Raw genomic sequence first — 13,998 nt, forward strand, 5'->3', positions numbered from 1 at the left:
CATCAGGTGGCCAAAGTATATTGGAGTTTCAGCCTCAACATCAGTCCTTCCACTGAATATTCAGGACTGATTTCCTTTAGGATTGTCCCTCCTCAAGTGCCTTCCCACAATTAGTGCCTCTAGAAGCTCAAAGTCCTTTTCCTTTGTGTTGTCACTTCTCTACAGATGTACTGTTCTTTTGTTAAGATGCTATATAAGACCAAGTTCTAGCCACCCTTTGAATTACATGCCACTGGGTACTCTCTTGTGTAGGGGCAATGCACATATAAATAAACTCCAGTTTTCTCTTATGAATCTATCTTTCTTCTCAGCAGAGAGCCTAGGAGAGTAGAGGAAAAAATCATTTTTCTTCCTCTACAGTGTCCACAATAGATACAGCCTCATTGTGCTTATCACTACAGTCCAGTGAGAGATGAATAAAAAAGTATCATTTAGTGACAGCCTGCTATGAAGCCTCTCCTTGATGGCAGGCCATAGTACACCACTGATAACTAGAACAGATGCAAAGGTAAGTAAGACAGCCCTTGCCCTGGAGAGGTCACCATACAACAAATAGCACTACCGAGAACAACAAAGGAAGCCACGTGGAGGGCTGGAGGATATCCTTTCAGGGGAGATAGATATATGTATGGAGAAACAAATACAGAACGAGCAAAGTATACCAAAATCTCAGGGGTTGTGGTGTTCTCATGTCTGCCTGTCCTTTTCCTGAAGAATTAGGGTTTGTTTGTTTTTTAATAAAGAAATGAATCTCAGACTTTTAGCTCACAGACCTCTATCACAAGGTGAAAACAAATGGATGACATTCCCTACCTAATGGTGCTTTTCAGTGTTAAATGAAGTCAGAGCGGGAAGGGTCTGTTTTGATCATACAGAATCCACAGAGGGGCTGAGAATGAAAGGAAGTCGAGACTAGGAGGGGAAAGTTGGGGTCGAGGTCAGGCTACCCACCCTGGACCTGGTGCCGGGTCAGGCTTAGGTATCAAGGCCTCCCCACACTGTGGACAGCATCTGGCATGTGTGGCCTGTACCTATCCTGAGCTTTGTCTCATCCTTTTCGGCATGCTGGGTCACTATGTCTGAACTCCCATCTGGCAGGGGCAGGCAGCGGTGTGGTGAGACAGTGGCCCCGGCCGCCAGGCAGTGGGAGCAGGAAGCAGCCTTTACACAAGACAAGGGCCTGGTGGTCTACTTGCCCATTTCCAGATATGGCTTTTCTGTTAATTTCACAGCCTCCCATTGCAACTGGGAAGAGGTGAATTATATAATACACACTACAACTTGGTGTGTGCATGCAGGCTAAGTCGCTTTAGTGGTGTCCGACTCTTTGTGACCCCATGGACTGTAGCCAGCCAGGCTCCTCTGTCCATGGGATTCTCCAGGCAAGAGTACCAGAGTGGGCTGCCGTTGTTACATAATACACACTGCCTCGTGATCCCTTCTTTTTCACTCTTGCATTGCTTTACCTGGGGAATCAAGGTGAGAGCTAAAGGAAGAGCTTATAAACACCCCATCCTGCACTAAAGCACTGATTAGGCTCTGGGAACCGAGAAACTTCTCAAACTGCTCCAATCTGAGGCAGTGGCAGAAACAGAAGGTCAGTGTAAGTGGGGAAAAAGCCTTCAGTGTCTGCAAAAACCAGCTTGAAAGAGGACTGGACAGTGAAGTGTCCAGGTGAAAAGAGCTGGCCAGATCAAGAGTGTTAACCTGTAGTTTTATAAAAGATACCTTCATTAAATATGTTATACATCTACAAAGGATATCCTGGATTCCCACAATAGGCCCTTCTTGTACAATGTTTGGATGACATTATCCAAATAAAACGAGCAGAGGGCCTGCCAAGTTGTAGGTACCGGTCAATGGACCTCTTTAAAATATGTGCAATTTCTACAGTAAGCTGGCATCCAGTCCATCCATTGTCATGCTATTACTGCAAAGACAACTAAAGGATGAGCACACTGAACATTTCGACATGGAGGACATTATTATAGGATTACAATTTAACAATACTTTCTATTTTTCTTTACTTTTCTCCTTAGAGCTTAGGCTGTCTTCTCTCCTGAAACTATGTATTAGTATATTAACTTTCAGTGTAAATACTCCTGGAAAAAACAGTCTGAGATTTTTCTTTAAACATTTAGCTTACTAAAACAGGATGCCAGTGCCGGGATCATGGTTAAAAATAAGTCTCTAATAATTGATAGTGGTCCCTTAGGGCATAGGTTAGTAGAACTCAAATCATAACTCAGCACTGTGAATTCATTTAAAAAGAACATACAACTGGGGAGAAATCAGAGGATAACTACCCATACAGCTCAGATGTTGGGAACTATGTCTTTATATTCATTTAAGCAAACTGAAACTTTCTGAAAGGATTTAAGAGTCACCAGTGTGGCTTATATTAAAAATTGGTTTGGGAATTCCCTGGAGGTCCAGTGGTTAGGATTCTGACCTTTCACTGCAGGTTCACGGGTTCAATCCCTGGTCATGGAACTTCTGTTTTTAAACATATTTTTAGATTTTCTTGAAGTCACTAAACATAGACTCTATTCCAAGGAGAGTATCATTTCCTTTTGAGCATTTTATGAATTCTATCAGTCAAATATTTAATAAATAGAACCATTTTAAAGCTAAAGTGTTAAAAGAGATTCCACATCTATACCAATAGCTTCTAATAATTGGATGTGAGGGATTCTGTGATGTGGTTCTCTCTTAGAGACTTTTTCTTCTTCCTTCTGTTGAAAGACACGTACAGCAGACTTATTCAACAGTGGCTTGAATTCACACCCATCAGTGCGCGTGATCTGGCAAAAATGGAAGTGTTTTTGAAAGACAGGACTGAGGGTGAGCCACGTAACATCCATTCAGGTTCGTTCCGGGCCACTCCTTCTCTGACATTCATTGGGAAACTCCATCTCTGCCTGGAAATCTTTCTTCACTTTTGGTAAAACTGAAAAGCTGACTTCAGCGCCTCAGGAGATTATCCAAATTTCAGATGATCTGCTGCAGGTCTGTCTTCTGTTAACAACATCTTCCTGGCCCTAGACCAGCTTTCCCAGTCTTTATTGAGCTGTTACAATCGCCAAAATTTATTCATTATTCGGAAAGGCTACCAGTCTGCTTAGCACCAGACAGATGCAGGATCGACAGGCTGAGGACTGATCTCTGTTTTACAGATCAGAACGTCGTTCTTGGATTATGTCTCACACATTCTGTTCAATGGAAAGGACTCATAAAAGCAGCCTTATGACCTGAATTCATGTATATAATTGTGAATCTAGTAAACAAGCAATAGAGAACATTTTTCTGTCTATAGAGAGAAAGTAAAGCACAGATTCATGACCAGAGTTTCCCCAAAAAAGAACCATAATGATCTAAGGCATTAAAATATACCTTGAATTACTAGATGAAGTTAATTCTTATTCACCTGGCTGTGCTAGGACTCCAGGCTACTGTTCATTTCTTAACGAGAGAGCCTGGGCTAGAACCACACTCAGTAGTCTAAATTCTGATGCATTCCATACTCACCTCCTATTTTAGCCTAGTAACATGCACAGTAATCCTTAGGGAACAGACTGAGGAACACCTCTTATCTCTGTCTTTCCTGCACCCAAAGCCCTGTTATCATTTGATCTGCCATCTACAGGGAGCATGTGTATCCCACCTACCCTGTCACCTACCATCAGAGCAGTGACAAGCTAGATATTGTTCAAATCATGTGTTTCAGGGTGAATGAGAGAACACAGTGCTGTTCTCAAGGACCTTACAGTCTAGAGGCGATGGTCAGACATTAAACAAATAATTAAAGGACAATGAAGCCTAACAACAGAAGCAGAAGAACATGTGTTTGCAAAGTAAACATTACATGTTCTCCCAAATATGTATAGATGTGGTCCAAGTAAGAGTCCACCATAACAACAGCTACCGTCAGATCACTGTAGCAGGATTTTGTTTTTGTGTTAAGTATTTTGGCATGTATTATCATATTTGATCTTCAATTCTAAGAGATAGTTCTTCTTACCATCAGAGAAAACTGAACCTGAGTGAGTTTAAATTACTTGCCTCCCCATACCTCAGCTAAGTAAATAGTAGAACCAAGATTTAAAACCCATAACTGATTCCAATCCTCGAGCTCTTTTTTTTTTTTTTTTAAATTAATGTTTATTGGAGTATAGTTGCTTTAAGAGCCTGGTGGTAAGCTACAGTCCACGGGGTCACAAAGAGTCAGACACGACTGAGCTACTAACACACCTAGTTGCTTTATGATGTTGTGTTAGTTTCTGCTGAATAGCAAAGTCAATCAGTTAATCTCAACCTTTTTGACCCACCTCCCAGAGTAATAAAATAAAAACAAACAAACAAAAAAAAGAAATGGGGCTTAATTAAAAGCTTTTGCATAGCAAAGGATACCATAAGCCAATCCCAAGCTCTTAGCTATCACTCTTTCTCCCTTTTCACCTTTGCTAAGGAAAAGATGGGATCGATATGAAAAGATACAATCAGTGCAATGTTTTGGGCTTGTCATTTCAGAAAGATGTGAGTTTTCCCTCTCTCCCCAGCTGATTGCCTTCTCAGTGGCTCTAGGGTATGGAATTTTTTTTCAGAATTCCCTCCGGCTGTCTTTTCACCCAGCACAAAAAGAGGTGAGGGTAGTAATTAAAATCAGGGCTTGCTGGACTTGAAAAAAGAAACTGCAGCTCCTCCGTAAACAAAACAAAAACTGTTTAACAAAAGAAAAAAAACTTCATCCTTTTAAGATCCCCAGAGAAAAGTGAGCTTGCTAGAGGTTGCAGAGCTAGAAGCCAAGTCTTTTGACCTCAAGGATGGACTTTTTTCCAAACATACTGCCCTACTCCTTATGTTAATCAAGGGTGGTAGCAGCCAAAACATTGCCGTTACCTTAAAACAACTAAATATGTTTTAAAAGTTCCAAGTTTAGGAAGTACATCCATATATTATCAATGTTAACTTTTAAAAATTGAATTCCATTGGTATACTGATCTTTTAAATGTTACCATCCAAAAGAAACTTAACTCAAAGGCTTATACAATCCTTGGAGGAGGAAATGGCAATCCACTCCAGTACTCTTGCCTGGAGAATTCCATGGACAGAAGAGCCTGGTAAGCCCGAGTCCATGGGGTCGCAAAGAGTTGGACATGACTGAGCAACTAACACTTACATAATCCAAGCTCTATATCACCACATGAGTGGATTTTATATGAACAAGCATTCTACAGGCATTATCTACAAGCACACCTTCCCCCCAAATACCCCGCATTCTTTTGGGGTCCCAGGTACCAGAAGCAGGCTGTTTAGTGACCACCAATCCATGTACCTCCCAAGGCTGCTAAATTCTCCTCTCCGTTATACAATTCATGTTAGTTAACAGCTTACTCAGTGATCTGCAAGACACCACAAAATTTCCTACCCAGAGCTTCCCAAAGGGCCACGAAATAGTGGCAGGCACCTCCCAAACCATGGCTCAAGTAGAAAGGGATAATTTAAATAAACATCTACTTGCATATGGAAACTTCGTAGAGAATTCTCAAATTTAGGAAATGGAAAATAAATAAACTGCTACGTAATAGCCTCTGCTTAAGGGTCAGTCCCATTTAAAAGAATAGCGTTCACTGAGTGCCTACTCTAGGCACCAGTCTAAACAGCTGAAATGTACTATCTCATTTAATCCTCATGATAAACCCGTAGTTCTCATTCTCCCCATTTTACAGATGAGGAACACAGGACACAAGAAAGGACAAGTAATTTCTTCAAGACTACAGCACTAAAAGATGGCAGAGCTGCGGTTCTCTCCCAGGCAGCCTAGATCCAGGGCTCTCATTCTTGAGGTCTCCCCTCCCCCATCCCTTAAACCAAATCTTCCCAAGCATGCTCAGTCTTTCCACCCTAAGAGAGATGCAGACAGACAGACAGACAGCTATACACCATTGCTTACTAATCTTCCTTGCTGTAAACATCATAGAGTATGGACTAGATACAAGAGATGCCCAAATCAGCAAGATGTGGTCTTCGCTTCAAGATACTCCTGGTCTCGCTTGGAAGATGGACCAACAGGCAAGTGCCACTGCCCAGTGGGATTGTAACAGAAGCACCAAGAGCAAAGGGAGCACCCTGGTGGGCACCTCACCCAGAATGCAATTCCGGCAGGATACACAGAGGTGGGCCGGGATGTGAAAAGGAGAGGGAAAGGGGTGGTGGTAAAAGCTGAGTCACCAGGAAGCATGGCAAACTGGAAATCGTGGCTTCGTATACTGGTCAGTGAAAACAAAACGCAGTTGCCAAACATTTGATTTCTAAGTATATTAAGTTCTGCCAGCATGAAAAAGGCATCAGAGCAATTCTGATGATCTCAAGTGGTCAGTCCTACCACAGAACAAAGTGAATCCTTCTTAATATTTAACAGTCAAATTCCGGTTTGTTCTTAACACTTGGCACTGCTACGGAATCCTTTACCTGAGACTCTATGACCCTCTTACCAGCATTAATTCATTCTCCAAATAACCTCTTGATTGGAACAGGCTTAAGTAAACAAACATCTATAATTCATTAAATTATAATAAGGACAGAGTAGAGAAGTTAAATATCTTGGCAAGGCCACCTAGTGAGATCGATTGTCCTTTCAAGTTCACCTGGGAAAATGTGTCTAATCTAGAAACATATTTCTTGAATTGTCTGCTGTGCATTTAACTTTTTTTTTTTTTAATTTTAAAATCTTTAATTCTTACATGCGTTCCAAACATGAACCCCTCCTACCTCCTCCCATAACATCTCTCTGGTCATCCCATGCACCAGCTCCAAGCATGTGTGCATTTAACTTGATAGATAACAGGAATGAGAGAATTTACCAGGAAGCAGACAGCTGTTTATTTCTAAACTACTAAATAACCACAACACTGAAAAGATTTTACCTTAGTAAAACTTAGATACTAAAGTACAAACTAACTGTATTCCAGCAATGAAGCATGCTAAAGGTAAGTAACTCTGTGGTTTCAAAAACTCTGAAATTAAAAAGTCTTGAGTATGATAAGACCCAAACCATGAATATCTGGGCCAAAATGTTACTGATAAATCTCACTGACTGAAAGAGAATAAATCTAAGATCAGATGTTCTGTTTTCTCAATTAAGGAAATTGGTTTAATACTCTAACTTTGCATGATTTGAAAAGAAGTTTCTTTATGCCAATCAATTCTTTGGAACCGTCTATTTAAGAAAAAAACAAAGCAAGACACTCCGGAAGATACTGGTTTGGACAACAGATGGTGAGAATAATGTATATTTCAACAAAATGATAGGGTGAATCATACTAAGGGGTGCTTATGACCATGAGCTTTCAGGAGGATAGATTTTGTTTCAATTTGGTAGATTTTGCTTTAATAAAAAGGAGGAAGTTGGTTTGAAACAGCCCAAAGGGAAGCATTGAGAAACAGTTTTCAAGGCTTTGCAGGAGTCCATCCTAGAGCTGTAAAACATAACCACAACTTGAATAAAAGCAAGGAAGCAAAACAAAAGGGAGGGAAATGGGGAAATGGCAGAACACAACCAGAGCCAGGTGAAACTCTTTAAAGATTGCAATTGCAATCAAATGATTGTAGGCAGGAAGAAAAATCTTCCCAGATAAGTTGTGGGAAAGAAAGGGTTTCGGAAATAATCAGCCACTGAATACAAAGCCTGATACTGTTTGCGGTGCAGCTGCCACAATCTTCACCCCAATGAAACATCAGAAGCCACTCATTTTGTTCCCTTATCAATAAAGCACCTCCTGAGTTTCCTGCACATAGTAGGAATGTGGTGGGAACTCTGTGGATGAGCTTAGTCGTGTGTGTCTAACGTAAGCAACCAAGGTGAGTCTTGGAAATCCACAAAGATTCAGTTTACATGGTAGAGAATCCTTAAGAAAAACAACAGCAACAAAATCAGGTTCTGTGGCCCACTGTTTTTCAGTGCATCTTAGGGAAGGTATTTGCTCACCAGAAATTTATTTATTTATTTATATTAATGAAAGATTTAATACAGCAAGAGATATATCAACCATAAACATTTATGCACATAATGACAGAATATCTATGAAGCAAAAACTGACAGAATGGAAAAAAAGAATAAACAGTTCTATTATCATAGCTGGAGATTTCAATATCTCACTCACAGTAATGAACAGACCAACCAGCCAGAAGATAAGGAAATAGAGGACTTAACACAATAAACTAATGAGATCTAACAGACATATACAGAGAATACCAACGACAACAGCATAAACATTCTTCTTAAGTGCACAAGACATTTTCCAAGATAGTCCACATATTAGGCCATAAACTGTCACCAGAAATTTAAACTAGAGCATGTGGCAAACACCTGTTCCTCACTGCTAAACACACACGTCCCTGTGCCCAGCTGAGCCATCTAGGCAGGCAGGGAGAGATGCTGCTCTAGGAAGATGAATGCATGATACAGATGGGAGAAGAGGATGAGCTGGCCTTCTCTCTCCATCTTCGCAGAGGCTTCGCCAGTCTGCTGAGATAACAGAAGGCTTTTCTACTAATCCCGAGAGGACTAGCTCTGCAGATCAGGATTTCACTTAACCAAGCACCGTGCTGAGCAAATAAGAGATGATATACAAGTGTTTTCTGATCTCAAGGAACCTACTCTCATGAACATCAGTGAAGACACCAAGGAAATAATCAGAACAGCCCTGGGGGGTTGCCCTCACCCCAGTCCCCCTAGGGCTGGCTCTGCCTTTGGCAGCAATTCTCCAACATATTCCTCTCCGAGTTCATGCACAAACTACATCAGAGGCTCCGATTACTAAATTCTAGGAAATGCCAGCTTGGGAAGTCCTCTCCCCTAGAATATGCCAAAGTCAAAATCTCACTTCAGAAATTAAATACTTTAAGACCTACGGAATCAGTTTACTTTGTGTTGATAGCCAATTTTCAGCTAATTGATTTTCCTAATTTTTGTCTCCTTCTCTTCTACTAGAGGATATTGTAAGAGTAAAATAATAAAATAATATTTGCAATGCTCTGCTTGGTCAATGGTAGGGGCCTAACATGTGTTATCTATTACTTTCATTATATTTCATTATATAAGCACTTACTATTTATGCATGAACTACACAAGAGACACTACTAGAAAAATCATTTCCTAAAGATTCCTAAATCCACCAGAAAAAAGTAATGGATCCTGATCAGACATTTTAGTAATTACTCTTTTAAAATTCTATAGTATTTTATCTGAAGACTGAAAGAAAATCCGCAGCCTGGTTGATAGCGGTACACATGCATACATGAGCAGTTTTCTACAGGAATCTATGGGAATATTCTCACGGAAGACAAACTGTTTGATCTATTATGATTTCTAATTTGGTATTCCTTGGGTTTTTTCCAAAGCAAAGAAATAAGCCTAGGGAAACTATAAAAAGCAACAGGCCACAGTTAAAAACCAACAGCACCAAGAGAACTGGTCTGTAAGTGCCAAAGCATTCACCCGCAGCTGAAACTGGTCACATCTGGGTGTCTGTGCCACTCTCAGAGAATTTTTTTAAAGACCCTGCATCATGTACAGTTTCTTTACAAAGGTTTATTAGGTAGAACTTGTTAAGGCCACAGTCAACAGAACAAATGAAAAAGGCTGATTAAAAATGAAAAATAATATTTTATTCACTATCATTTAATCATTTCTAATCTTCAGAACCACAGTCTCGTTTTCATTCCAATGACTGCGATGGAAACTGGCCCACAGCCTAAAAGCTGGCAAGTATCATTTTGGATGGACAGCAATCAAGGCAAGCACTTAATTTTCGGTTATCACACTTTCTCCTTCTTTCCTCCCCATCTTACACCTCTCTTTCACTTTCCCCCATTTGACTTCAGTTTTACAATGTATAGTAGACGAGCTTTAGCGTTCTAAATCCTAAGCCTTGAGCTATGTACAGACAAGTATGTTACAAGACATTTGTAACAGTAATGCAGTGATTCAGGGCATCTTTCGCCAGTGTAGCACATACACCGTTTGCTCTTAAATGATGTCATCAAATAGCCTCTATCAGTATACCCCACTTTCATAAGCCATAGAGGAAATTTAGGTACCTTAATTTAGAAGATGATTTTAAATCCATTTCCTGTAAGCCATAAGCATACAGACTTAAAGAATACTTACTTTTGCTCCACGAAGAGGGGATCAAAGAATTCTGTTGTGATTTTGTTTGCATACAGGGAACACCCGGTCATTGAGCACAGCCCTAAAGAGCATCAGAAGGAAAGGACTATGACTCTGGGTGTTTCATTAACATCCTGAAGCCCCTTGTTTGGAAGAAAGTTACTATTTACCTGACAGTATGAATACAATCCCAGCCAAACAAGCAATTTTAGCTTTGGCTTTATCTGAGCCTCCGACTTTGGTACATTTCATGCCAATCAGGGCGAATATGGAAGCAAAAAAGCCCAGGCTGACAGCGGCAATCATAAGTCCTCTACACGCCTGGATGTAACCTGCAATTAGAGTAGGGCATTTATATTAGCATAAAACATGTGGCTGTCCAGGGAGAAACACATTTTACATTGTCCTCCTGAATGACTTTCTGTTTTCTGAAAAAAAAGAAGAAGAAAAAAAAAAAGACCGAAAAATGGTTAAAACACGTGTTAAAACAGGCAAGAATGGAAAGAAAGTTAATCCCTGTGGCACACTTTTCAGTCTGGCATATGCAGGATCCTCAGGCTACATCTCTGAGTGTTATTATTCCACAGTCACAGGTGAGGAAACCGAGACACATAAGAGCCACGTGATATGCCAGGGATGAGTGAGTAAGAGGCTGAATGAATCCCATCCAGATCTGACTACAAAATCCACATGACACTGCCTTTCACCCTGAGAAACCTCATCCGCCGCTCTCTCAACCCTCTTACTCCTTTGCACATCAGACCTTTAAAAACAGATGTTTTGATGATTTTGACATTGAAAACCTTATAACTGAGCAGAGCTCCCAAAGATTCACATCTTCTAATATTAGTGAAAGATTATAAATGAGACTAACTGAAATATCATCATGAACCATGAGGAATCTAAATCAAGATGTATTTTCATGACCTTTCAAAAAATTTTCAGGGCACATACAATAACACTGGGTTTAAATAAGCATTGGTTAGTTCCTAGAAGAATATTTTATAATTATGAAATTAACTGCATACAAATGGATGCTTTCCAAGTATCCTAAAAGCTTGCTCTGTTGGTTTCTTTGAACATTCCTCCTACACCACTCATTTTCTTAGTCATATATTCTTATTTGCGCAGCCAGGATGATGGTAAACTTCAGACTGGCTTTTGTCCAGACATTAACAAATTTTAAATTAATAGGATACAAATGAATACATTTAAAAAATGTCATTATGTATACTTCAGCCTGAAACAGTGCTATATTCTGAAACAGTGATGACACACCAGTGTAAGTAAATATTTGTTGAGCAAATGAACATAATATCTATCGGGTTTACAGTTGGAAGTGAACTTTTTAATTTGAAAAAACTCATAAGTGCCAAGATACACCAAGTCATTTCCTACTGTGTTCAGGCAAAGGCTATGATAATCGCATAAGTAATAATTCTAAGGCTACAGCAATCATATATTCAGGGAATAATGCCGGAAGGTGGCCTCCAGGCCATGTCTCTTGGTCAAAAAATAAAATTTTAAGTTTTATTCCTATCCCCAGGATCCATTTTGAAAAGTATCCAGAAGATGTTCTAATTAATTGAACAAATTTAGGCCTCTACAAATGCAAACCACAGTCAATCCTAAAGAAAATCAGTTCTTAATATTCACTGGAAGGACCATTGCTGAAACTGAAGCTTTGGCCACCTGATGCGAAGAGGTGACTCATTGGAAAAGATTCTGATGCTGGGAAAGATTAAAGGCAAGAGGAGGAGGAGGAGACGACAGAGGATGAGATGGTTAGGATGCATCACCAACTCAACGGACATGAGTTTGAGCAAATACTGGGAGACAGTGGAGGACAGAGAAGCCTGGTGTGCTGCAAGCCATGGGGTCGCAAAGAGTCAGACCTGACTTAGCAACTGAACACCACCACAAATTCAGAAAGCAAGGACAACGATCTTCCATTTTATAGTGTGAACTGTTTCCAGACAGAAAATAATTTTACTGATGGTGAGGCTGTCAAAAAAAAAAAAAAACAAAAACCCAGTAAAAGAAACTTACTTTTTGCAAAACAGGATAAGGGAGGCTTATTTTGGTAGTAATAGTAGTGCTGCAAGGGTGATCTGTGTGTTTGCTGTGGAATGCTAACTCAGCTCCATTTTAAGCTGCAATCCTCAAGTCCCCCAGCCAAACCCAGGGAGCGGCAGAAGCACAGGGGGAGGAAGCCTGTTAGTTCCTTGCAAGGTTTTTTTTTTTTTTTTAATAGAAATTTATTTTAATTGGAGGCTAATTACTTTACAATATTGTAGTGGTTTTGCCATACATTGACATGAATCCACCACAGCTGTACATGTGTTCCCCATCCTAAACCCCCCTCCCACCTCCCTCCCCCTTGCAAGGTTAAAGAGAGTCCTCCAGAGAAACCGCAACTAGCTCATCACTTACCACCACAGCTACTGGGACAGTGTGGTTTCAAAAAAATTTTTGACATTTGTTTCAACCTATGGTTTTGAGATGTTTTAGCTGATTCTTACTGCAATCTTAAACAGACTAGAAAGTGTACGTGTGACTTAGTAGTACTAATAGCCTCTCTGTCATGTCCAGCTCTTTGTGACCCCATGGACTGTAGCCCACCAGGCTCCTCTGTCCATGAGATTCTCCAGGCAAGAATACTAGAATGGGTTGCCATTCCCTTCTCCAGAGGATCTTCCTGACCCAGGGATTGACCCCACATCTTTGCATCTCCTGTACCGGCAGGCTGATTCTTTACCACTAGTGCCACCTGGGAAGCCCATAACCTCTATTATAATGTTTTTTTAAAAAAACTATTCTAGAAAACCTTATCATCCACCATAATTTGCATTTACCTTAGTAATCTCATAGACTTTATGTACAGAAAATACACAAGCTGTGCAAACGGTTAAGTCTACAATTTGATCACTCAGAACGTGGAATGCATTTTCCCAGAAGGTACACAGTGGTCAGAATCCCAGGCTGGTGCATTCAACCCTTAATATGACTAGGGAAAATAACAGTAGGCTTTAAACTTTAACCATTACTCATACTATTTTTTTCTGAATTTCTCACTCGGTTCTCCTGTCTCAGCTCTGATACCTACAGAAAGACTGGCTCTGCTCTCTTGGCACAAGAGAAGAGATAGAGAGAGAGCAGATTCTGATGATGTCAGTCCTTCATCAGAACCAACCAGAACCCTGATGTGGAGGGGAAGGTAACTCTGCCTACCATGAGAAGAGTAGCAATAAGTTGCTAACTCATCACATGCATAAAGGGTTTCCCTGGTGGCTCAGACAGTAAAGAATCCGCCCACAATGTTGGAGATGGGGGTTTGATCCCTGGGTGGGGAAGATCCCCTGGAGATGGGAGTGGTAACTCACTCCAGTATTCTTGCATGAAAAATCCCAAGGACAGTGGAGCCACGAGGTTGCAAAGAGTCGGACATGACTGAGCGATTAAGCACACACAGCACACGCACAAAGGAAGGCACTGCAGGGTCTGGAGTTCCTGGGATAAACTCCACTGCCAGCCATAAATGGAACGCAGTTGTTGGTAGGCTCGAGGTCTGTAAATTAGGGGCTACTGGTTCTTAAAACACCCACAGACTCAAGCCTTGGGCGACTTCCCACAAACTCTTTCAGAGTTTATCTTTTGCAAAGCAGACTTCTACAACCTTGCTTTTTAACAGTTCCGGAGGTCAAAATTTATAAGTAACACCCTCAAGTGAAGTGGTGGTAAAAACCTAGTCAAGGAGGCTATTATTTTTGACAGGTCTAATTTACTGACACCGTTAATAGCTAATTAACACATTAAAGTGCTGAGGC

General features: G+C 40.6%; 1 protein-coding gene across 2 annotated transcripts in view; it reads right to left on the minus strand.

Annotated features, from left to right (window-relative positions):
- Window positions 1–13,998, minus strand: part of CLDN10 (claudin 10) — a 98,602-nt gene that overhangs the window by 3,493 nt on the left and 81,111 nt on the right. For both annotated transcript variants that reach the window (XM_018056440.1, XM_013968374.2), the window contains exons 2-3: window positions 10,342–10,503; window positions 10,172–10,253 (exon numbers count right to left, since the gene is read on the minus strand). In XM_018056440.1, coding sequence (XP_017911929.1) covers window positions 10,172–10,253; window positions 10,342–10,503 — 244 coding nt within the window. The remainder of the gene's footprint in view (window positions 1–10,171; window positions 10,254–10,341; window positions 10,504–13,998) is intronic.

Source organism: Capra hircus, chromosome 12 (assembly GCF_001704415.2).
Source record: "Capra hircus breed San Clemente chromosome 12, ASM170441v1, whole genome shotgun sequence".
Lineage (NCBI taxonomy): Eukaryota > Metazoa > Chordata > Mammalia > Artiodactyla > Bovidae > Capra > Capra hircus.